The 26,325-nt window shown below is 36.4% G+C and overlaps 1 protein-coding gene across 1 annotated transcript in view; it reads right to left on the bottom strand.

The window, feature by feature from the left end:
• Positions 1-1,107: 1,107 nt before the first annotated feature.
• THSD4 (thrombospondin type 1 domain containing 4) overlaps positions 1,108-26,325 on the bottom strand; it is a gene marked incomplete at its 5' end in the record, with an annotated part of 107,570 nt that continues 82,352 nt past the window's right edge. Inside the window, 9 exons of the mRNA XM_084293174.1 lie at positions 1,108-1,645; positions 3,174-3,318; positions 5,332-5,511; positions 8,044-8,217; positions 17,192-17,365; positions 19,833-20,037; positions 20,941-21,070; positions 23,264-23,506; positions 24,454-24,550. Coding sequence (XP_084149300.1) covers positions 1,503-1,645; positions 3,174-3,318; positions 5,332-5,511; positions 8,044-8,217; positions 17,192-17,365; positions 19,833-20,037; positions 20,941-21,070; positions 23,264-23,506; positions 24,454-24,550 — 1,491 coding nt within the window. The 3' untranslated portion in view covers positions 1,108-1,502. The remainder of the gene's footprint in view (positions 1,646-3,173; positions 3,319-5,331; positions 5,512-8,043; positions 8,218-17,191; positions 17,366-19,832; positions 20,038-20,940; positions 21,071-23,263; positions 23,507-24,453; positions 24,551-26,325) is intronic.

Below are 26,325 nucleotides of genomic sequence, written 5' to 3' on the forward strand. Positions count from 1 at the left end.
TAACATACATTATTAAAGCTGTTTTTCAATTCAGGCAGCAGGCACCTTAGAAATAGATGCACAGTTGGATATCATTAATTTAAAAGAAATATGCTGTAATAAACAGTTGAATGAGCAGAGGTGTTTCTTTCTTCCCTCAGCCTTATTTACACATTTGAAAGACCTCACAGGTAAAAGCTAGAGAATGTGCAGATAATGCAAAAGCTTTCTTTTGCCTTGCACAACGTGATCTATTTACCTTCAGCACATCCTAAGGCTGAGTCTAGTAATTGCAGAAATGAAAAATCACCACTTAACTTTAGGTCTAAGAAAAGCTATTCTTGAGTAGCATAAAGGGAGTGGTATTGAAAGATCTGATGGATGAAACATGGAATGAAGCAAAAATGACAAGTATGTTGCAGTAAGTGATCAAAACCTGAAGAACACCAACAATAAATACTTGGCTACTCCACTCACAAAGACTACTGACACCAGGAATAACAGACTACTATAAAGCAGAGAGGCCTGCATCTTTTGGAGGTTGCTTCAGAAACTAGTGATGTCTCCAGACAAGGTCTGGACACAATACTTTTGTATGGTAGCTGTTAAAAAATAGGGCAGAGACAAGACATCAGGCAAGGTATCAGTTCACTGAAAAACTGCCCTACAGGAAAGAGACCTTGCCAGTTGGAAACAATCACTCTGTGTATTTCTTTTTAAGTATGAGCAAAGTCTCCTCAACTTCCTGGTAAATCTCACTGACAGCTGCAGTTATTAAAGGCTTAATTGGTTAGGCACTAGTGGCACTCTGGTAGGTAATGTATTTTAAAAAACATACAGTAGAATAGTATAATTTCGAGAGTTTATGAATTAAATATGAAGGCACATTTTGGCAGTCAAGTGTGCATATATTTGCCATCTGAGGACGGGAAGTTAGTTAAAAGTATAATTGAAAAAGTTTAACCATTACTATAATTTATTATGAATGGATTGAAGTAATTAAAAATATACATTAGAGTGCTAAGAAACTGAACATGAATGAGTCTTCAAGGGCCTAGTTTCTCTGTAAAATAGTTCTTGTCACGTGCATGTTTCATTGATTTGGTCTATTACTTTAAGGCAGTCCAAAATATCATGTAAGAGTTAAGAACTCAGAAAATAACGCAGCAGTTGCATCCACATTGGTAAAATATCTCCAGTAATTGCCTATGACTGATTTTTTTTTTTAACAATAATTTCACAACAGTAAGGCTGGTATATTTTTTAAATAATTATCCGATGAGCAGGTGCAAAGAATGTTATCATTAAAAATTAATGCTTTAAAAAGATCATGGTTTTACAACAAACAATTTTTAAAAAGACATAACTGCACAGTAATTGTAACTGAAATGGTCTGGTGCCTTGATGTACACAGCAATATAAAAACCATCTCTTTAAGAAGCTAAAACCTGCTGTAGGCAAAACAGTAACACTGTTCAAGCTCCATCTGAAGACTGACATTGCTGCGTTGAGAAGAGTATTTGTTATCTGCGTCCCAGAAACCCTGATTGTCTGTTTGCCACACGTGTACAGGATGCACAACAGGCTGTTTTGTAATAAGTGTAGACACAAAGCCGGGCCTGAACCACCACATTGCAATTGTAGTATTTATCTTTGCAGTTCTCATCTGTGGAGAAAAAGGAAGAGAAAAGAAACTGAAGAAAATAACAGTGGAATAACAGGCAGCCAATCCCCTTTCCTTTACCGTGTAAAATCCCTTTAACCTCTATTCAAACATTCATTGTCAGGTTAAAATAGGCTACCTATGCAAATTGATTGAAGATTTTCCACATTCAATCAAGAATCACAAAAACACAGATTAAATGTACCTATCCTCATATATACTGTTCTTTTTTTTTTTTTTTTCTTCTGAAAAATTTGGCTTAAATAAAGATGATGGGGAAATTTCTAGTATTTTCCACCTAGGTACCTCTATCCACTTCATTTTCAGATTCCCAGGTACTAAACTGTTGCAGTAGTGTACAGATGGCACCAGAACCTGCACATGTTAATTTTCAACTGCTAAATTGAAATAATCCACTGCTGAGTAAAACATCACCTTCCTTACAAATGTTGTGATTGGTTGAAATTACCCAGATTAAAACCAAACCAACCAAAAACAAAAAACGGTGTTCTTAACACTCCCCATTGTTTTCTAAGCTGCTACAATATGGTCTGTTCACGTTTTGAAGTTTTCCTTTACAACCAACAGGGTTAGAAACACTTTTTAAGTGACAGCTAATATTTTCATATGATCAGGTGACCACTGTCCACCACACAGGTGTTAAGACAAAGACAAAATATCAAAGTGCTAGAATCAGATGTAAAAATGAGCAGTTCTGTACAAGCCTGTTTTAAATAGAGAAGGAACAACAACAGTAGCACAATATAAATATTTTTAATGCTACAGGTGTACCAGCTTTTAAGATAATTATCTTAAATTATGTTAAAAATAATTCTCATTATTGTAGTAATTGTAATTATTGCAGAATATGAGTTCAAACTGTTTCTAAATACTCGCATCTTCCTTTCCCTAGCATTCTCATTACTGTTAAAATTAAATCTGGAGGAGAAGAATGATTCATTTCAATGCTTGATAATAAAATTTGATGTGTGTATATGCTACTTATAGGATACAATTTCTAAGTTGCCCATAATGTCTTAGGCTTGAAAATCTTGAGGAAAAACGTTTAAGCCACACTGGAAGTTCATAATCAGGAAAAATGATATTTTGCTATTTATGTTCTTATATTAAATATCCATAATGTTATTGTTTCTTATAAGAGCTGTTACCAAACACAGTATATGATGCATGATCTTTTTGTTGTTGTTTTTCAAAGACTCTGCCGAGAGAAACATTTCAGAATGCAAGGAGGCCGCTTAAAAACAGCTCTATTGATCATTTTCACAGAAGCAGATTTCTCACATTCTCAGCAACTTCAAAAGCAAGCCACTTTCTTCAGTGCTTCAAGGAAAAGATTTTAAATCAGAAGTGAAAACCTACTTTCATATCACAGAAAAGAGCCACAGTTTGTATAAAAACAAACCTCTGGATTTTAGAAAGAAAATAAACTCTAAAACCTGGGCATGATCATTAAGGATTTTATCCACTAGATGGAGTTCCATAGTTAAAACACGAAGTTTCTCTACCGTACCTATTTCAGGGATACAGTCTTGTGTGTTACATGGTTCTTTTTCTTCAGGTTTAAGCTGTGGATCACACTGAGTACTGGTTGTCATGTCGTCTGACAGACATCGTACCTCTCGAACTCTAAATCCTCCTTCACAGGATTTGGAACACTGAAATACAAAAGCCGAAGTTCATGAAGATTGCATGCAATGTGCAAATATAGAGATAACAAGAGGGACCTGAAACCCAGATACAGATATAATCACTGCAGCCTTTCATCAACTTCACCACTGCTGTAGTTTTTTGTTTTGTAACTACTCCTTAACATACAGGTGAAATTACCTTTAAAGGTTCAAAAACGTTCTTGTCTATAGGGGGAGCAACTGGACAAAGAAACATGCTGGACTACCACTGAAAGCATGCAAGAATCTTTCCCTTTCTGAACTTGTCAGCTTCTTGCTTCTCTAATTTGTCTTGTTGGTTAGTCTTGTTAGTGTAATTAGTCTTGTTTTCCTCTGCTTATTTATATATATCTCCCAAATCTACTCTTTCCATAGGGTTCACACATTTCTTATTTAAGAACTTCCTATACTGAACTTTGACTTGACTACTTGAGTGCACTGGTTTCCACTGCCATTTTTACCTCCATTTATATACAATCAGGAATCATTTTAATTGCCTTTTGTCTAGTGCTCAATTATTTTCCAATTCTTTCAGCACAGTGATTTTAATAAGCATTATAGGTTTCCTTTAATTTCTGAAGAAAATATTTCTGTGTTACTTCAAAATCTGTTCTGAAGCCAAAGACTTTTGTATTTGCTTGTCCTGGTGTTTTCAAAGTCAATTATTACACAGATTAACATTGAAGCAAATCCCCTGTTGACTTTAAAAATTTTGCCTGAGTGAGGTCTTTCAGTTTTGGCTCAGTGTCCAGTTTGACCTAAATGCTCACAAGCTTCATTAAACATGGATCATTTATGATTATTGAAACTTTAATAGCCCCAAAGTAATCAGAATGTTTTCAGACTTTTTCTTTGGCATATGTTTTTCCCCTAACATTATAAAAACAACTTATCACTAACATAAAAACAGATATTTTAGCAAACTAAAATATTCCCTATAATACAGTCTTAAATTGTTCTTTGATTTTGGAGTACAACACTTCTGCAGTTTAGAAGACACAGACCTACAGAAACAGTAATAGAACACTTAGTGTGTTTTGTTTTGTTTTGTTTTAAATATGATTACTCATTACATGCCTGTATAGAATACTGTGATTATCCGGTATCTAACAATAAAACCTTCCATTCAGATCCGTAGAGATCTTAAGCACTTTAAATGGAACCAAGACAGAATTTAGAAGTTACATACAACATACTATATAAAAAACCCAGCATTTTGCATTAGCCAATCATTAAATCTCCATGACTGAAGGGACTGTGCCATTTATTCTGGATCATATAAGAAGTCTGCTGAAGATATGAGATCCTATCAGATTCTATTCTATTCTATCAGATTCTGATTTTTAGCAGTTTCTTTCTTCCATGCGTGAAAAAGAGAGCATATATATTTTCACTTTCAGAAAGAATCTATCTGCTGTATCCTGTGGATGCACGCCTGGATCTTTTGTGGTTACAGACTAGCAGGTTCACATTTGAAAATGCGTTTCCTAATGAAAGTCATTTGAACTAAACTAACAATAAAGAATTCAAAGAATTTCCAGCAACATCAAAGGAGATACTTCAATCTACATGGTTTTATCATGAGCATAATTTGGATCTTTGTTTTTCAAATAACTATCTATACACACCTGCAAAATAGGGAAGAAAAATCTGTTTTTTCTTCAGCTGACTTGTTTTTGTTAAAAACATTCTACTTTCTTTTCTACTTTCGAGTGCTGCCATTGGAATAGTCAAATAACCAAGCATGGAAAACAATAAAATTTCTATGTTTTGTGTCACTTGAATGAAGAATTTCCCAAAGGTTCCTGACTAAGGAAACTCAAGATGAAGCATAAACTCCACTGGCTGCTGAAGAGTATGCTTTCTTTTCAGTATCATTCCTGTGAAAGATTAAGCCTTATTTCATGATCAACAGTTTTATCCAAATGGTGTTCCCTTTCAATATACATAGAAAAGGATGCATCAAACAAAACCAGATTTAGAAAAGCATGGTAGACTTACTGTGCTCCATTCTGTATGAAACCACTTAGATCCACATGGTTTGAGGTAGCAGGATTGCTGGCTGGGAGGTCTTTCCAAATATGAACATTCATAGGGGTTCAAAACATCGAAATGGCCTTCAGTTTTCCTAACACAAATTACTTCTCTCTGTTGAGTTCCACTGCCACATTCAGTAGAGCACTGTATCAGACAAGAAAAAAAATGGTGGAATTTGTTATTCTACTTAGGTTCTTCAACTTGGTTCTGAACTAACTTATTTGTCCATGTTATTTGTTCCTGAAATAAAAGAACATTCATGCATACAAACGCATATACTTGCCCTTTAAATTAATATTCATCACCTAAATTTATAAAGCATTGTTCATTTGCTATTTTTGGATACATATTAAGACACCTTCAAACAAAATTTATTTCCTTCTTTTAATAGGCTCTTTCCTCAGTAACGTTAATGATATCTTTCCTTCTGTCTCTGACATATGTATGACTTAAGGAGAAGGGCAAAGGGTAAAACATTCCTTTGGTACCTGCCATAGGGTTTTTATCCCTCAGACCCAGAATAGAAGCCTAGATAATGCTTGGGTTGTTATTATATTTATGTAGTGCTACCATAGTACCCAGAAGTGCCAGTTAGGAACCAGTACAAGAAAATGCTACAGGATATAGTAATAACTTAATTCATCAAGTGAATAATGACTATATGTTTTGGGTATTATACATTTAATTACAAATCTTAAAAATGCTTACAGTGGTTAAAACTGTACTTCTATTCATTTTTATTCCAAATGGTACAGAAGACTAAAAATGCTTTCCTAATTATTGTTAAAAATAAGAGATATGACTATAATTGTGCTTTTTTTCTAATAAAAGGAGAAGTGTAACTTACTTTCTCCATATACAGTGTTACTGCTTCTGACTGAAGCAGGATTGCATGCACTGAACCTTTGAGGTTATAAGGCTAGAGCACAGTTCTGCAGTTTTACAAATCCCCGCATGGTGTGGTTTTTAGAAAATGCCTTGATCTGCCAGGGTGTTCTTTTTGTGTTTGCAAATATCGATGTGATGCTGCGTTGGTTCCAATTCCAAAAAGCAAATTTTACTCTCACAGACTCTTATTGCCCATTTAAAGGTTAAATGCACACATAAGATTGTTAGTGGCACTTTTAAAACATTTTTTTCCAGAAGACTATTCCGGTGATACGTTGATTTTTATGTTGCATAAAGGGCCATGATTTTCAAAGGCATATTCTAACCTAAAACAATCAAGTGTTATTATTACTATTTTTAATACTTTGTGTGGAATTTATGATCCCTTTACCAGAATGAAAAACCTAGAGATGACTGCACCTAAATAAATTCTACAGTAAGTAATGTAACTCCATTTTCTTTAACACTGAACATCTCTGTCACTGCTCTCTTTTAGTGCTTCTTCCAACAGACACTATCTTAACATTTAGCCTCAGCTCTAATGGAGCACAATGCTAAATGTCATCCACCAATGCTCCCTGCTCTGGTCTACTGGCTGTCTGCTTTCATTATGGTATTTAAAGTCAGGATTTGTCTGGTAGAACAGACGTTGTCAGGCACTTCTTTCACATACTATACAGTGAACACTTTGTATAACTGGTATGCATCAAACAGAATGCAATTTCATACAAAGAAAGAAGGTGAATTAGGCTTAAAAGAACAGGAAATTGTAAAGGAAAGAAACTTTCTTATTGAGTACAGCATGGGGAGAGTTAGGACAACCTTATTGTACATTTCTCTCTATGGTAATAGGGTATGAAGTTCCTATTCACCTGCATGGAGCAGTGTCACTAACAAGGCCCAGACTTTACCAGTTATTAAAACTGAAGCAAAGTATGTTTTAAATCTGAAATTATTATTACTCTCATACAATACAAATAATTATCACTTACACTTGGAAGCATTTGCATGTAATCTCCATCTCAGCTGTACCAGTTTAATTTCCAACTCCTTACCAGCTGGAATCTGAAATGCAGTGAGTTAACAGCACAGCCAAGAGACTTTTCCCTAACAACCTGAAGAAATGCTGGATCAGCAGTCCAAAAGGCTCTCTGGGCTACATTAGAGCCTACTTAAATTAGAGGGACATAAACGACTGGGCACCAGCTGACAGCTTCTGAAATTCCTTTGCTCCTGACAGCAGAAATGTTTAGTAAGAATGAGAAAGAACATTGAGATGTGGATGAAGGAAATAATTTACCGTAAAGAAAGAGCACCAGGACACTGGCCACTAATTCTTTTCACCTATCATGATAAACCAGCTCAGCAAAACAGAAGCCAACTTTTGGTTTTAGCCACTGCTTTTGTCTTATTGTGCATCTTTTGGCTATTGCCTATACACATCCCACAGGTATGCATCACAAACGATCTAACTTAATAGGTGTAAATCTCTTACTTTTGCATTCCTTTGAATATGCTAGGCAGCTTTCTGATGTCTCTCATTTTATTAATATACTGGGTCAGTAGATGAGAAACAAAAACTAAGGTATAGAGGAAAGAACCATCTTGAAACATTGAACATTAGCTCAGTAAAATACAGAAGAAAAAACAAACAAACAAACAAACAAACAAAACACTTATCCAAACACTCCACAGAAATGCAGAAATACCTTATGGTACAGATCTTCCTCATGTGGAAAGGATTAAAATGCCAATAGAAAACAAACACATGTTAGATATAGAGCTTACCTGTGTCCAGCTCCCAGCAAACCACTCCACTTTACCAGCACAGGGTCCATTGTTACACGGAGTTGTTTCAGAGGGTCTGTTATTGCCGCAGCCTTCCAGAGGCAAACTGCTGACATGGTTGGTCATGCAAACCACTGAACGTGTACGGACCCCATCACCACATTCTGCAGAACACTGGGGAGCAGAAGACATAACAGGTGTTCACTAGTCCATCCTCCACCCTTTACAATGAAATGTGCAGTGAAACAACCATGGAAAATAGATGAATGCATGTAACATCAATTATTTTCACTTGTAATTCAATTGTAGCAAATAATCTTATGGTTTCATACCTCTAAATACAGTACAAATAGTACCTGTCCTTCATAATCACAAATGAGTGAACCTGAATGATTAGGAAAGAAAGAAATTTCTTATAGGTTTTTAATAGCTTGTTTAGTTTTCCTTCCTTCTCCCTATCTGTTAATTCTTTCAATTTTAATTTTATTCATCTTTTGCCATACCAGTTAATGCATCTGAGAGGTGATAATTTCAACAAGAAGCTTTTCAGGGAGCAGATATGTTTCAGCCTGCAAATTGTTCTGTGAGTTTCCCCTCTGACTGTTCAAGCTGTTAGCCAGGTGAATTCTTACACTGGTTAAAAGGATGAGGTGAGGAAGATCTGAGGGCTACTGGCATTGAGTGCTGCTGATATTGGTAGCAAAATAGTGCATAGTGCATCCTGGAACTTTTCCATATAGGTTGCTGACAGAGTATGAGAGCACAATAAAGTAGAAAACAGGTAGTTTCCAAAGACTCGGGTAAATCTTCTACAAATAATTGTAACGGCCACTAATTGTTGCCCTCCATGTTTCAACTGTAAGTTCTTTACTATGTTTTTTAGCAGCAAAGGTGGCCAGTAACTAATATTCATCTTTCTCAACTTTTCACTGCTAAATTATGAAAGCTTGTATTATTTAGTGATATGCTGAGTGTATGTCACATATTTGGAGATGGTATGCATATGACCCATAAATCATGCAGGATAAATTCCATTTATCATGACTCTTTGTGCCCATATAGTTTGGTCATTCACCTCCTTCAGTGGGAAAGTCTCACATTCCACTGTTCTGGGCAGCATCAAACTGTTGACATTTAAAAAGCAAACATGCCTGGGAGATAAGCAGTTCATGTGCTAGACTGTTTGTTGTTGTTGTTGCTTCTTTCTTTCTTAATCTTCGTTTTCTTTTCTTTGAAAACACATTTGTCATTTCATCTCTAGACCATGAAAATGAAAAAATGTGCAGCTTGCTGAAAGATACATATATATAATTGAATTTAGCAATTACAAGCAATTATATTATACTACCCATGTAAAGAAAACCACAAGTAAATATACAGTGTATGGGAGAAAAGACACGTTTGATTGACGTTTCCAATCTTATTTTTAACAAACCAAGTAATTAGTTAGGAAAAGCTAGGCATAGTTAGGCATTACTTCCACAATGAACAGAACATCCCTTGTGAAGCAATGTAGCTCTGGGACATTTTTATATTTGGAATAAAAGTAAGAAAAAATTGAAGAGAACTGGTAATGAGACACAGAACTGCCCACTAGCTTAGGTTGGCTTCCACTGGCAATTGTACTAGAAAGGTTTCCCATCCAATAGTTCAGCTACAGAACAGCAGATGCCACTATCAGTAAGAGGCCAAACCACTACAGTTGCTCACCATCTCCCAGAGACACCAGGCACTGAATGTACAATTGGCTGCAAACCAGGCTTTAATCACACACCAAGGAATACTGGTTGTGTGAAATATGTAGTCATGTCATATTTATTCCACAGATACAGTATTGGAAAATAGTTTTCCCTCTACCAAGTCAGTTTCTTTCACAAGATATTCAATAGAAGAACAAATTATTTGCTGAAATGGAATCCCTAGAAAGCCAAAAAGGTGATCAAACTTTTTACATGTTTTACCTGTACAACTTGTACATTCTTTCAACAAGATACAATTCTGGAAATAACTAGGAATTCAAAATTTAAAGAGTTGCTTATGTACTCCAATGGAGTAGTAAAAAACTGCACTTCCTCCATCTACAAGATCAAATAATTGAGTGTCTCTTAAATGATTCCTTTAAATAGCACAATGAAACACATGTTTTTTGGTGGTGGTGCACAAGAAAATTTTCCACTTTCATATCAATGTGTGAAATAGACTCAGCTCCTCAGCAAACCACATTTGATGTCTGAGGAGGTCTTTTCAAAGTAAACTGACAGCATCTTGGAAATACCAAAATGATGTACATTGTGCTAAGTACTGAACATTTTCCCCTTTATGTAAACTAAAACTAAACTAAACCGATTTCAAAATGTTCCACTCCTAGGTAAACTGTTTAACTGAGCCCCATAAATGGCTGCCTTTCAAACCCACTGTACTAAAATAAGTTTTCTGTCTGTTCATATTTTATCCCAGGGAACTTTGTTCAATTACATTATGCATAGAGAAATATGCATATACTCTGCAAATACTTTTCTTATTTCTAAGTAATTTTCATTTGACAATCTAATTTGCTTCTCTGCTTTGCAAACAAACAGAGCTGAGAACAAGTTTAGTCTATAAATTAATCCAGAAAATCTCCAGTCTTATGTTTTAAATGATTATGCATGAACGAGGCTTACATATCAAATAACAAAGGAAATTCCAAATGGGAAGGTATAGGGCAGTCCCACCCTCTGCTGCAAGATTTTACTACAGATTAACTACCCTCAAAGGATTTACGCAGCAAACCTAAATGTGAATGTTTCTGAGTGAAGTATTTGTTTTTTCTTTTTTTCTTCTTCTTCCTTCAAGTAAAAATCTGCTGTGTGAAAGCCATGATTTCCAAAGCTAAGGCAGGGAGTAGGGAGTGTTTGGATAATAAATCCTCTCCCTTCAGTTTCTGCAACTGACACACCCACTACTGCCAGTTTTGTGCCATTGATTTGTTGCATTAACACACAGCGACTGCCATAACCTAACTGTACGACATGTTTCCTTACAGAACCTGAAAGGAACTTCCATGATCTGCAACTTCTCTTTTCTGGTCCTATTATTAAAGATATTTCTTCTCATTTTCTTGTTTTAATTGGCACAAATTCCCTCAAAAATGTTAGTCTGTGGAACACCCTCCCTAATCTTAAAGAGTTTGTCTTTTTTTCTCTTCTTGATGTCCGTTCCTCATCAGTTGAGTTTTAGAAGCTTTCCATTCCCATTAAAAAAAAAAAAAAAAAAAAAAAAAAGGATAAAAAAAGAATCTGGTGCTCTTACAGTTGTCAGAAAACAACTGTAACAGCAGCCCAGGAAAATAAGGCTAGCTCCTGCAAAACTGAAAAGCTGCATGTGGAAGCCTGAATTTTTGTCCCATCCACACGGAGTGGCAAAGCAAGTAAAACCCTTTAACTATGCCAGCTCCTTCTGACTGATGTACCAGCACACATCTTTGCCCTCAGCTGGGACTACAAGTACAGCTTATGGGAAAGCAGCAGCAAGAATCCTACCAACGGGGTCCAGAGGTTTTTTCACCCAGGTCTCAGCATCATTGCTAGTTTAATCAAGTTTTTAAAAACCAGTCAAATTAGTTCTTGTAAAATGTTTCCCCATTTGTACAGGATTTGTTTATCATGCTTTATTTATTTTATCACACTTTATTTATCTATTTATCTAAAACCCTATAGAGCACATCTGTGAAGGAAGTTAACAAGTCATCCTTAGCTATCCAAGTTCAAAGTCCAGGAGGAGGTTACATATGTTACTGCAGAGAGAGGCTTGAAAAATTGATCCTGATGAGAAAGCTTCTGGAGCTGGTTTTTACTCCCACTTTGGAGCACTAGCAAAGCTAGTTCACCTGAGTGTATGGACAAAGCTAACTTCCCTCAGGAGATAAAATAGAGAAGACATTAAATGTTTTCACATGTATTCAATCACATTCAAAGAAGTGGGCTACAGGTGAAAAGCAAAGAGAAGGCTGGCGGTTTGGGGCTCTGTATGATGGCCCAGACTTGCCTGAATGAGGCTAGTTGGACGGCTAAGAGAAAATCTTGGTCACTGTACTAAAAGGCTGTGCCCTCCATACATGACATTTCCCAAAACAAGGAGAAGGCTTATGTGAGGCTTCTGATAGGTGAATAGAAATACAGTGGTGGGCATAATAGAAATAATACATCAACAGGTTTTAAAGCATTCAGCCTTGCAAATGGCAGTGTCTCCATACATGATCTGATTTAGTAAGAAAAAACAAAAAATTATTTTCCAGAATTTGATTTCTGGGAGACCTGAAACAGTAGGTCACACAAATATAGAGAAATATGTATTTTTAAGTAGCTTTTGTGAACACTGTGTATCTTTGTTCTTAATGTCACTGCTCCGTGATTAAATACTAGCCTGCCTTACTGTAATTCTAATCTCTGTGCATAACTTCCAGTATTAAGTTGCCTGCCTTTCCCTTAAAACCAAAGATATGACAGAAGCATGCACTCGCCAGAACTCTCCTATCTGCCTTTAAACAAACCAGTTTGCTTTTGGCAGTTACACGTTGTTTAGAAAGTCTAAAGCAGATGAATTTTGGCAAAGAGAGATCAGCTGGGGAGAATAAAAAATAAATTATCTGTAGGTTTTGGCCATGTCTTCTTCAAAACTCTCCTGGCTATATGTTCCATTGCGAATCATGAAGTTAGTTACAAATTTATGCATACAGAATGCAAAACTTCTACTTCCATATGATTTCCACATGAAAACCATGTAAAGGGATATTTTATGTTGTTTTAAATTTTAAACTGGGTAATCAAAAATAGCTAAAAATTACACAAACTCCATGGTGATCTCTTTGCTTTTATCTGTTCAGGATCCAGGAGATTTTACTTGAGCTATCCAGATTTAAATAAAGACCAGTGAAAGAGAAGTGTGAGGTACAATACGCTTTTGTGGTTCTACATCTTTGACTGGTCAACAAGCTGACTGGTACCTGATAGGAAATGTTTTAGGAGTGAGAGGAATAAGGCATTGATTTTTAGGAAGCATGCTGTCATTCTCTAATGAAAGCTACTATAGAAGCATTGCTGTTTCTCCTTTTAAAAATGACTAAAACCCAGAGCATGCATTTGATCAGTTTAGATTTTGTTCCCTGAGGAGGAACATTTTTTTCTTCCTTCCTTACATTCTATTTTGGCCTCAGAATCTCATTAATGTGTAAGAATTGTTTGTATTTTGGCTTCTTTTCCAAATATGCTCTAAATCAAATGAGAAACAAATGAACAGAGTAGATGGCAATGAGGAATAAACAAAAATGCAAGAAGGAAATGCTCCAGATAGTTGGCAGAAAACATTGGTGAATTTCCTGTTGCTGTAAATCAGGAGGATACAGTTTCCTGCTTCTGACCCATAGGAGAAGTAACTTTTCCAGCAATTAGAGCTATCCAAAAATTAGTTGTGAAATGTTTGCAAGGATCTCATCTACCCCCATCAATCCAATTTTGCTGCCGAGTTCAGTAAGGTTCACCAGGTTTACTCTGCTGATTAAAGGATGCAGTTTGGTGGCTCTGCAGTTTTAACTTGACTTCCTAAGTCAGTTAGGAGACAGGAAGCCATCTTTCCACAAATGCATTTTAGTACTTCATGAAGGTTTGCCCAGATTGTTTAAAGGCCTTCACCTTTAAGGATCTAAGGTGCTAAGGATCGTGTAGAAGACAAAGCCATGAAACTTAAATTAGTTCTCTTCATTTGTAATGAAGATAGAGAAATAAATGTATAGACGGGCACATAAAACGTAAGACGAGCCTTACTTTACTGCCAGAGACTTTTAACCTCTACTTTCTTTCCCACTGAAAGGAGTAAAAAATGGTGTCTACAACTACTTCAAAGCAGAACTTATAATTTTCAGAAAAATAACAGTTTGTTTCTTAAGGATAAATTGCTTTCTTACCTTCCTTTACATGGTCCATTGCAAACATTACAGTGTGCACATGGTTAGCTGTGCAGCTCATAGGCTTTGCAGGTAAAACAGTGTGTATAACATACATACCCCGGACTCCGATACCCATTTAGTGAGAAGGCAGCCCAGTGTGCTTTATGGAGGAAAGATACACACAGTTCTCCCTGGGAAGGGGACAGAACTCCTACACACAGCTCTGTATGTAGACTTCAGTTTTTGGGTGCACATATACTATATTGTAGGTACATTTAGGATGTTTTAATTACAGAACCTTCCAATTTAGAACCCCCAAAACTATTAATGAAGATGAGAACTAAAATGAGTTTGCATCAGTTAAAACTTTGAAAGGTTTCCATAAAATAAGAAAAAAAAAATCCATTCACTAATCCTAAATCAGAGCATGCCCTTTTCTTAAAACACAGATGTGGCTATTCATCTCTTCTACTCTGTTTTAAAGAATACCTTTGTCACATTCTGCAGAAATATGCATCAATTATTAAACTGTGAAATTTAACATGTCAGTAGTAAAGACAATTGTCCTTTTTATGTTACTGTACTGTTTTTCCTGATGCTTCGCTAATTGACCAAACCTATATTGAATGCTCCATGTGTCATATAAATCCACATGTGGAAGTTTGATATATACCTTGCTGAAAGAGAAAGTATGTGCTTAACCAATCTTTGACAGGTCTCTGGAATCTCTACTTGCTGCACATGCATCAGTAGACATCAAGTGTTTGCAGAATGGGTTCAGAGAAGCACAGATCAGGCCTTATGATTGTATGACTTCTCTTATGACTGTAATCGAGTTTGAACTCAACCATTTTAAAGTTCCAACATTCTCAAAAGTTATGACACGTTCTTCCACCTCTTCTTCTTAGCCACGGCTGAAATGTCAAAATACAATAGAAAAGCCTGTTTTGTGGTTTTTCCAGCTGGGACGTGAAGTAGGCATGTAATAAATCTCACAAAGAAGGCCTGTTCTTGTGAGATTTCCACCACAGTTTTGCAGACTCAAGAGGTTTGAACAAGTTTGCTTTAAGCATCTGAACTTCTGGCTGCTTATCTGAACCATCACAGATCTATGTTTATTGCTGAAATGTCGCTTTTTTTTTTTTTTTTTAATAAGAATTGTTTGGGGAAATTGCACACAGAAAGCCCATATGCCTGGGGTTACCCATTTCCATTCCATGACAGAACGCTCCCCTTCAGTATCCTTCAACAGAAACATACTTCTATACAAAGAGAAAGGTCTGATCCCAGAAAACAGATAGTGAGAGGTAGAGTCAGAAAGCTAATGGCCAAAGCCCTGCTATGCAATACTAGTGATTATTCCCATGTTCCGCTTTCATTGGAACCACTGCCATTAAATGCCTCTGAACATCCTTGTTAGGTATGTATGAACCTTTGAAGATTCTGCACACTCCATTTGGAGTCTATTCCCCCCACACACCTTCCCGCCCCCCCTCTAAATGACCTGTTCCTTTCACTCTCTTTGTGAATCAAACTCCAAACTGATTGCTGGCAGAAGTAATGGTGAATAATGCCAGTTACAGTAGCAAGCATTTGGTATTAATTAATTAGTTCACTTATAAAAGCTGAGAAGAAAAAAAATATCCATTATTTTCTCTCTGACCCTAAAACATCTCCACTAAGAAAAAAACTCCAACATTTTCCACATTACCTGCTTCATATCTATGTCTCATTTAATACATATAAGTAAGCATAATAGCATTTTACAGTTCTAACATCCAGCTACAAAAAGTACTTTTAATTCTGCAGTTTACAAAATACCAGTGTAGGATGATGAAGAAACACTGATGCTATGGTCTTCACTGGAATGTATCTGCTTTAACTGGTAGAACCCCACTAGCTGAGAGTAGCTGAAAATGGGGGTCTTTTTTTTTTTTTTATTTCCTCAAGAAAGGTCGTCTTTGAGGATAGAATGCATTTTTTTTTCTCCTTTGTAAATACCACTTTAATAGCACTATAAAAAGAATGGCTCTAAAAGGTAAAAAAATAAAAGGCACTGTCATATACACTACAGGAAAATCTTTGCCATTTGCAATAATATCTGTAATTCAACTGGTACCTTTCTGTCCTGAGTGAACAAAAACTGGGAAAAGAAAGTTTAAATGATAACCACAAAGACTTACTAGCGTATAAAGATTTTTTTTTTCTTCATAAAATCTACTTGAGTTGCCTGGGGGCTGAAAGTTTTACCAGCCTCTAACTGTAGCAAAGTTTGATCAGCCTTTTTAAAACTATATGACATACCAGGTACTTGTCTGATTTGTTAAGTTCCTCCCCCTTCTCTGCATATGAAACATAATGTAAATCTTTTCAGCGCCCAAACTAGCATGTAACCTTTGAGCCAGACAATCCCAGTTTTCAGAGATGCATTTAAAGCATTTAAATAATGAATCTATGAAGTTAAGAAATCTTACGGTTTCTATGATAAATGAGATTATTTGCCTGCCAAAACAACCAGTTAAAGAAAAGGGAAATATTACCAGTATTTTATAGAGACTGGAAGCTCAACTTGTTTATAGATTAAACCTGATACACAAGAATCCACAAGAGGGACCAAAATACCAGGCTTGTCTTAGCCCATGCATATGAATATCACCGTTGAACATACTCTCTGAGTCCAATCATGAAACAAGGTAAATCACAACTCTTTTTATTGCTTTCATGCTGGTAATCAGACTCATTGGAATCAAAAAATACTTTTATGTTTGTGAAATACAGAAAATCTGAATCTACCTTGACTGTGCTTGTGAAGTTGTTCCTCTCTTTTCACAGGTATAGGAAAATTGTTTTATGGTTTCAACTTAAAGCCAAACATCAGGCCTCAAACCTCCACCACTTAAAAAAACAGTAGGGAAACTTTTAAAATCTGAAGCTTGAGACTCAGGGTTAAGCAAGGCAGAATAATAAATCTCAGCACACTCAGTGTTTTGGGAAGTTCAGACACAGATCCAGTTCTAAATCCAGATGTTTGGCCATGCACCCAGAGTCTTGCCCAATGCCCGTGGGATCATTATTTTCTGTTTGCTCTTGCCTGTTTTACAGATCAAATGTAAACATGGAAAATAAGATCACTCCTTTTATACATGTATAAGTATTTTTTAATTCTGATACACCTAAGTTGTTTTAGAAGATTTGGCAGCACACGGAGATAATGGGAAGCCTTACCCTGTCACTCCATTCTGTAAGGAACCAGCTCTTAGCACAGGGTCCCATGTCACAGTTCTCGATATCATTCGGCCGCAGCTTCATGTTACATTCCTCATCATCAACAATGTCTCCAAGGTTGCTGACACATTTCACATCTCGGGTCCTCTGCCCCACTCCACAAGGTACTGAACACTGTAACAAATGGTAGGTTGTATCAGGACTCTGGGCTGTAATTCTCATGTTTTTTCATGGAGCTGAAAATGTACAGCTCATTTATTCCTACTAACACATCCACAGAAGCTACAGAACTATTTTAGATTGTTAGGAATAGGGAATAAAATCACGTTAGTAGTTTCAAAACCATATTTTCAGTCTGTAGCATTCTACAGTATACTATGTAGATACATTTGGAAAACAAAAAAGCAAATCCTATCTTCAATGAGCCATGCTGTACCTAATCAAATTGAACTGCTGGTATGTGAATAGCAGGCTGACATACTATGCATAATTTTGATCTTGATCTATATACAGATATGAAGCAAGGGAAATGCAAAGAAAAACAACTTTTGAATCCCTCTTCAAAGTTCAGGCCTTATTCCCCTGCTCTCTTTTCGTCAATCTCAGACAACACTGACAGGTATCAATGTCTCTGCCTGGCATGAAGCATCCAGATCATCAAGAAAAAAAAGGGAACATTATTTTATGTTCTGTGTATGCATGATATGTTTTGATGAGTCCTGTAAACACTCTAGAATTAATGTGGAAAAGTCTCTGGGAATCTGGAGATTAAAGACCTGAGTACCTATGCACAAGGATAGTTAGTTGAGATTGCAAAGGCAACCTCATTGTTCTTCCCTTACTTTCAAATGCTTAACCATGTCTACTATATTTACATGTCCGAGTTATTACATAAAATATATTCCCTACAGCAAAATACCTTAAAGATCTTACCTTCAGCATGCAGTTACCTCTTCAACTGTTCACTCTAGAACATTTGCCTTTAAAACCCAGACCAGATGCATGAAGCAAGTCATTACACAGCAAAACGCTAATCAAAACAACAACCCTGTTCTTTGTCAAAAAGCGGTGATTTGACCAGGGTTACCCTCAAAGTCTAGCCTTCAAACTTAAAATTATTACAATGCTATTTCTTCATTTTGATCAAAGTTTTTTTTACATTTGCATGTCAGGAAAAATGGTCAGCACTAAAGTCTTAAGATGGGTTTACTTCTAAGATCACAGACCTGTCTCTAGAGCAAAAACCTTATTGTACTTCAACAAGAACAAACAAAAATAAATGTTCTGCTGAAAACACAGTTTCCAAATGCAATTGCTTCTTTCCTTATAAGTGAGTCTTCCATACGCCAAAAACTTCAATTCTACTTCCAAGAGGAAATTAATCACAGAATTTTACTGGGATTACTCCTATATTCAACCAGCTACAATTTCTAAAATATTTGTTTATGTTGATTCACTATAAGCAGTAAAGCTCTAAAGGCTGTCTGCACACTAAAATACTTCTCAAAATGTAGTAACACATAAACCATCTAATCTTTTCTTAGGTGCAACACAAAGGTAAAGTTTTGATTATTTTATTAAAGGCAAGTTTACTGTCCTTTAGCCACAGATAAATTTTTAAAATATGGTGAATACATTTCCTTACATTTGACTATAGGTATATATATATATAGGTATTTATATGTTTTTTTATGTCTGTTTTTTATCTCAACACATCACCAGTACTTCATGACTAAGGGGTTAATAATGCCCCCATTAAACTCAGAAATGCGGAAATTTAAGGAATTAACCCATGCAGATCGAAGCCACATAAAGTCTGTGGCATGACTCCTTAGCCTACCATGATGACTGTGTGGACAGAAAGCTGTGCTTCTACTGGCAATGCAGCTAGCTACACTGGGGAATTAGAAGCAATGAAGCTCTTCAATAGAAAGGAAAAAGAAGGTTTAGGTTCAGTGTTAAGCTGCCATTTTTCAAGGACTATCCACCCACATAATTCAGCACTTCTGTGAATTTTTTTTTTTTTGCTTTGCTTTGCTGCTAACTGAAAAGAGACTTGTTTATCACTACACTTAACACACCAGAATATTTCTTCTCTCTACACAATGGCTGTGAAAGTATCTAGGATGGTTGTCAGGTTGGCCAAAACTTTTGTAAACAACACAAAACCATACCATTCACTTTTATCTGAAAGACTTGGCATAGCCTCAAACCAGCTATAGCTACGGCAAATACTGACTGTCTCTAAACTTAACACATATATAAGGTTAAATCAGTCCTGTAACTAAACACTACATGCTAAGAAAAACAACAAGAAGTTTGCTACAATAGGCAAACCTATTAGCTGTCTCCCAACTCTATTTCATATGGTACTTAAAAAGAAATAAAAAATCATTGTTCAGAAAGCTTGTGTGCTTCTGTACATACATATCTATGTGTTTTGTTCTATGCAATCGCTCTTTTTCACCTTCTGAAAACTAACAGTCATAACCATGCAGGGTATTTCTGAACTAAGATTCACTTACTTCCAAGGCTTTCCACATTCCACTTCCACCAAATTTCATGTTTGATTAGTGATACCTATAAGAAAATTCTTGTTCTCTTCTGAGGTTTATGCCCCAAATTAATCAATCGTACTTACTGAAGTCCATTCTGTCCTAATCTGCCATTCACTGCAGATCTTCAGCTGGCAAGTGCTGGTTGTCTCTGGTTTCTCCAGGTGATGACAGCGGTATTGCTGAACTGTCAAGGTGCGATTGGCATATATTTGTCTGCATAATATCTGTCGATGCTGCATACCAAGGCCACATGTTTTGCTGCACTCAGACCACTCCCCTATATCCCAGCTACAGAAAAGGGGGGAAAAAAAGAAGTTAAAAAAAAAAAAAAAAGAGGGCATCTCATTCAGTGAAGATTCATCTAATACTACCTCAACAGAACTCTAAGGACATGATTTTGATGCTGGTAAAGAATCTTAAAATAATACTTAAGCTTCTGCACGCAGAACTGAATCCTTTATGAAGAGAATATTATATACTTAGAAATGATCTACCTGATGCTAATAAGTATGCATTTATGCATTTGTATTTTAATAAATAATATTTTAAATAAATATTTACACATCTCTGTTTACATTCTTGATAGTGTCCTCTGTAAAATCAAAGTAATTTAAAAAATTAATTAATATGAATTGTTAGAAAAAAAAAAGGTGAGAAAAACACTTGGTGATAGAAAGTATCTCCAAGTAAAATACTCCAGAACAGTCGCATATGAGCCTGTGATACCAGCAGAACTAGAAACAAGGTATACCAGTTTGGGATCCAACTTCTGAGCTGAAGAACTACTTAATTCCAGGAAAGAGAAGTCATGTTTATGAAGGGGCTGTTGAGAGTGCTATCAGGCAAATCTCATCTTTAAGTATGACACCATGCAATGAACAGTTGGGTACTGCAGCACGCTGATCCAGTGTGAGGTGATATAACCTACAGAGCCTCTTCTTTAGACAAGCTTTTGCAGACTATCACTTGAAAAAAAGAGTTCCCATAGAGAGACCACAGGTATAGTGTGTATGCCTGAACAATCGCACAAACTTTGAGAAATTACTAGACTGACTTGCTGCTCACTTCATGACAGAAACACAAGTTTTCAACACAAGTTCAAACTACTTTCATACGTAGGATATCTTATTGCATGTGCAAAACTTCAGTGACATTGGCTTATTTCAGTTGACTTAAACACTAATATCTTACAAAGCTGGACATGGGAAGAGGTTGCAAGCCTCCTCTTCTGGAATAGGTTTGGTGCTGCTGTCACAGTAACTCTCAGGAACCTCCTCATGAGTGATTCTGTTGACACAGTGGAAAATTGGGTACTGGGACCCTGAAATTAAAAAGAAAATTAGGTGATGCTTTGCAAAAGATACTGCAGTATGAGCTGTTCATATCAATAGCATTGAAAGGCATACGATAACAACAGGAAATCTAAGATTTTATCCAAAATTTCCAAACATAAGTGAAAACTATACTGTTTACATTGTAATATTAAGAAAAGTGCTTAGTATATAGAGAGTACAGCATGGCGTTGTATTAAAGGCTGAGAAAACACGCTGCTTGGTCTGCATGAAATCATCACTATGCAGAGATTACAAACATCATGTATTCAAGCAAGTGGAAAAATGCAGCCAAGCAGCCAGGCCAGAACATATGCTTTAGAAGAGTAAAGATTTAGCAGTCATCCTTTTCTGCTTCTGGAAAGAGACCGAACCTCCACCCTGTAAAGTTATCTTGGAAATGAACACATCCAAATACTACTCACTTCACCTTAGTTTTGAGATGATTTGTAAGATAAATCTTACAGATGAAATATTACTGTTGACTGCAGACTTGTTAAATATGACAACTCTCCATACTTACTGCAGTGTACCAGCCCCTTCTCTCTCTGGACAAGAGAGAGAGGGATGATGTGCTAAAGATACCTCACTTCCCTGACAGGATTCAGTAGAAGTTTCCATACCATTCTAGCACACCTATTTTCTCAGTCGTCTTAAATGGAAATATGGGACAAGAGTTGGTAGAAGTTCTCATGTGAAGCATTTTCACTTTTTAAAAATAGTAATAGCCTTCTCTTTTTTCTCCAAGTTTTAATAAAAAGTGCTTTGAAATCTCTCAGCTTTTCATCAAAACTGTTAATTTATCATCTCCTTTTCCTTATTTAACATAAAAATCCATTTTCTTTCCTTGTTTCTATTCCCAACTTAAAAATTCCTAACAATACTTGACTCTGAAAGGTTTGTTTTGAGAGAAAAAAAAAGAAGAAAGACTGGGTATCATCTACATTTTTGTATTAAGAAATAATAAACTAGTAGAAAAAAAGAAAACATGGAAAAAGGAATAAAAAAAAACAAACAAGACTGCTCACATGAAATGAAAACAAAGCCTTAAACAGTACAAGATTTCTTTCTGATGATTTTCAATCAATTTTTTATCAGCCCATATAACCTGGTTTGACTTTTCCTTCAGAGACACATATTTTCTGCTACCAGAAAAAAGTCTCTAGTATATTTATAAACATTTATGCAATCGAGAAGCAATTTTGAGTGTCAATATCGATGTGTTGTTACTTATTTTTTTTTAGCTCTACCTGTATCTGTAACATGGACACTCATCTGGCCTTGGACCAAATTCATAAAGCATTCTATTACTACAGAAAGAAACTAATTAGGAAGTGAATGTTCTCAATGTAGATGAACTGGTGAGAGTTTCCTAGCTGAGTTCCCTCAATGGTAGGTCTTTTACTTCAAAGCTCTGTGATTTTTCAGAAGTGTTGATGGCTCGCCATGTACAGTAAAAACAAATTTCACTTTTAAGATACAAAAGTCTACTTTTCCCCAAAACTGATTATGTCATGCATTACTGAATCTGTGGTCACTGTGAACATCTTATGGCAAAGATTAACCTGGGAAGCCCAAGACAGGGAATCTATCACCTCCCATACGCTCACTGATTACCAGCCCCTTTCATTCTCCTCTTCCTTCTCACTTCTACCCAATGAAAACCCTAGTTTTCTAAAGGCACATTATTGCTGTTCCAGCAACGCTCAAGGAGGTGAAGATATATCTGATGGAATCTCTGTGAAATCTTCCCATACAGATCAGAAAGCTGTTGACAAACGCACAGAAAACATGGAGGTTGTATCAGACAAAGCTGGAGAGGATGGAAGGATAAAGAATGCCAAAGAATGTTGAGGAAAGCAGCTGTGTGACAAGGGTGTGAGAGACAGCAGCTTGCCATAAAATCCTGAAATACTTCCCTTCAGAAGCAAATGCTGTATGTACTCTTTTATTTTTTATATTTTAAATTTTGTTATTTCTGGTGTTTTAAATAGATGCACACTTCATAGCATAGGTATGTTTTTTGCTCAAAAGTTAACAGAAAAAAACGGGTCTAGCAATGGTTTGTACAGCAGTGCTGCTGAATATTCAACACTGCTTCTTCCCTCCATGTTTCTTCTCTCCCACACTGGAACCCTCCTGTGGGTCATCTATTTACTGTGCATGCTGTATGAAGCACTTACCTTTCCCACATGTAGTGGTACACTCAGTTTTTCCAATCTGTTTCCAGTTGTGCTCTCGGTTTTGTCTTGGTGGCTGCACAGCAGGCACCTGGTTTTCTGGCTGATGAGAAGGAAATCTTCCTGGCTGAATAACTGGAAAAGTTCCAGCTGCCTGTCCAGTAAGAGTGTCCATCTCCCTATGCAAATCCTCCTCATCATGATTTGTACTTTCTGGCATTTCTAACTGACCATTCAAGGGCTCTCCTATGATGTGAAAAAAAAAAAAAAATTAGCATAATTAGCCTCATGTGCTATTATCAGTCTGTTTTCATTCACTAATACTCAGAACACTGCAGCATCATTAAACTGGAAAGCAGCTTTAATCTGCTATGCAAAGACTTCCTAACAGTGCTCTGTGAAGACTGTGTTGTTTTAAATTAAGACAACCAAGTCTCAGCCAGCATTACAGAGAACATTAATACAATAAGAATTTAAGATCTTAATACGTTAAGAACTGAAGATTCTCCCGTCACACTGTAGAATTAACGTGCACTGTCAAAATTTCCTAGAGCATTTTGTGTACCATGCTCTGTATTTTTTGCCTCCCCATATCACAGTACAGTTGCTCCTTGTTACAAACAGACTGCACAAACACTTAGAAAGTTGTCAAAGCAAGTCATGAACAGTAAAAGTAGGACCAAAATCACTTGTACAATTTCTACTGTAGTTCAGAATTGCATATTGGTAAGTACAACACATTGCCATAGCACAGAATCAGGAGCATGATCTGTCCAGATTATAGCCTGGGGAGGTACCAGTTTTGTATTTGGTCCTCTCCAAGTAGGAGAGGAAAGAGAAACTGAGAAGGGTTGTTTGAAATTAGCTCAAGCTCTGAAGAGAAAAGTCATGCACGATTTCATTTCTGAGACATGATTACAACACTCCAGCTCAAGTAAAGCCACGGTTAAAATTTTAACAACAAAATTATTACTGAAAATATAAATACGTGACCAGATTCCCCACTACACAGGACAATATAAATTCACTTCAGTTCAGAGATCTATGCAGACATCTCTTCCAATGAGTAGGGAGAATTCCGGGCCTCTCCCAGATCAATGGCAGCATTTACACTGAACTTAACAGTATGAATTTCTCCATTAACTTACTGGGTAACAGAATGTATTTAGTATTAGAAAATAGTGGTATTTTACCTGGCCTCCTGTGAGCAAGCAACTGAGGACTAATGACATTGTCTCCTGGAATGATATACTCATAATGTATACCCGGGTTAGGCTGCTGATGTATCATCTAAAAAGAAAAACAGCCATACAGTCACTTCTTCCACTTGCTATATTACTAATACTAAATATGTACTTGAACTGATCAACAGTGTAACATTATTTATCATTGGTCATGATAGAAATAAAGGTTGATGATAGTGTTTGAAAATGAAAAAACAAACAATTTGTTTCCTGAAAAAATAAGACAATACAGGTTACTATGTTTGCAAACTGAACTAGCTTGTGATGGCAGAGACACTGTTTCTCTAAATATTCCTTAACAACTGTAAAGCTGACAGGCTCTGGGCAAGCAGGGCAGGGCCTGGCTTCTCACCAGCCTGGACAGCAGGAGGAGATGGTCCTGAGGACACCAAAATATTCTCTGACTGGAAGAGCTTGACAGATGCCTTAGGAAACACGAGCAAGGAAGAAACAAGGCACAGAAAAATAAATACCACAGACCCTGATCTGCAAATCAAGCTGCCTTTTTTAAGGTTTATCAGTTGTACATGAACAGAGCACCTGCAAATCCAACTGCTCCTTTCATCACTGTGCAGGTACCTCTGCACCACTCGGCGGAGACTCAACAACCAACTTGCAAGTCACTATTATGCTATTCTCACCATAAGCATTGCTCAACAAAGATGAAGTGAACAGGTTACAAAGAATTGTTACAGCAACTGAAGAGTGCCTGTGCAACCCTCCTGCATCCTTCCATGGTAGGTTTCAGCCAAATAAAAATGTAATGTACTTGCAGACAGACTCCACGTCTTTACATATAGCCACAGCAATTCTTTGAAGTGTTCTTTATGAACATGGGTGGGAACTTCAAACTTTTCTGGTTTAAGTATGAAAACAAAGCCGAGTGGTTTCAGAAGACTGCATGCTGCACAACCCCATAGGAATTGACATGAGCATGCCTCCAAGTCGGTTCCTGTATTTTCACCTAAGCAGACAGGTACCATAAACCCTGAGCAAGATATAATCTTATGAATGCTTTTAAAACTGTTAGCAGCATACTCTGTTCTCAGCAGTTTTTTGTGCTGCTGAGAGTCTGGGAACACTCACGTTAGAAATGTAAGGATGCCATCAGCTGCTAACTTCACTAATTTATCTCTGATTACTTCAGAACTGCTTCTACTCTTAAATTCTTTGTGGGGATTGGTCAGGCAGATGCCTTGAAGTAATCTAAGTTGAAATAAGTTTAAAGCAAAAAAAAAACAAAGAACAGCAAAACAAAATGTAATAATTATAATAATTAAAAAAAAAAACAAAAACACAGAACAAAACAAACAAACAAAAAAAGAAACAAACCCATGAAACACTAGAGCTTGCAGTAGTTCTCTGGTCCTGATAAACCATAGGCCAAAAAGAAAAGGGTTGTGCTATGTACCTAGGTATCTCTTTTCCTCCACATTTTGAAAGTGGAAAAAAAAGACAGTATGATCTTAGGAAGAAGGAACAGAAAGCCATTTGGGGCTCCCATCTGCAAATCTCTTCATTTTTCTACACAAAGAGTAAAGATTGAGACTACAGATGAAAATAGAATTGCATGATTCAGGAACCATAGGACGAAGACTGAAAAAAAGACATCCATATCCATATGTGGCTGCAAATTTCAAACACATAAAAGAATTTGTGTCATGCTGATGCTCGATTTTCTTTCAGCTAGCACTCTCCATATTTATCTTCCCAATTGTACTAAAAAATACAAAGACACTATTCTGTCAGCTAATAATGAATTCTAATATTCCTCATATCTACAAGAAACATCTCAGATAAGAGTCCAGTCAAATTAGATGT

This window comes from Netta rufina (assembly GCF_964035555.1).
Source record: "Netta rufina genome assembly, chromosome: 11".
Taxonomy (NCBI): Eukaryota; Metazoa; Chordata; class Aves; order Anseriformes; family Anatidae; genus Netta; species Netta rufina.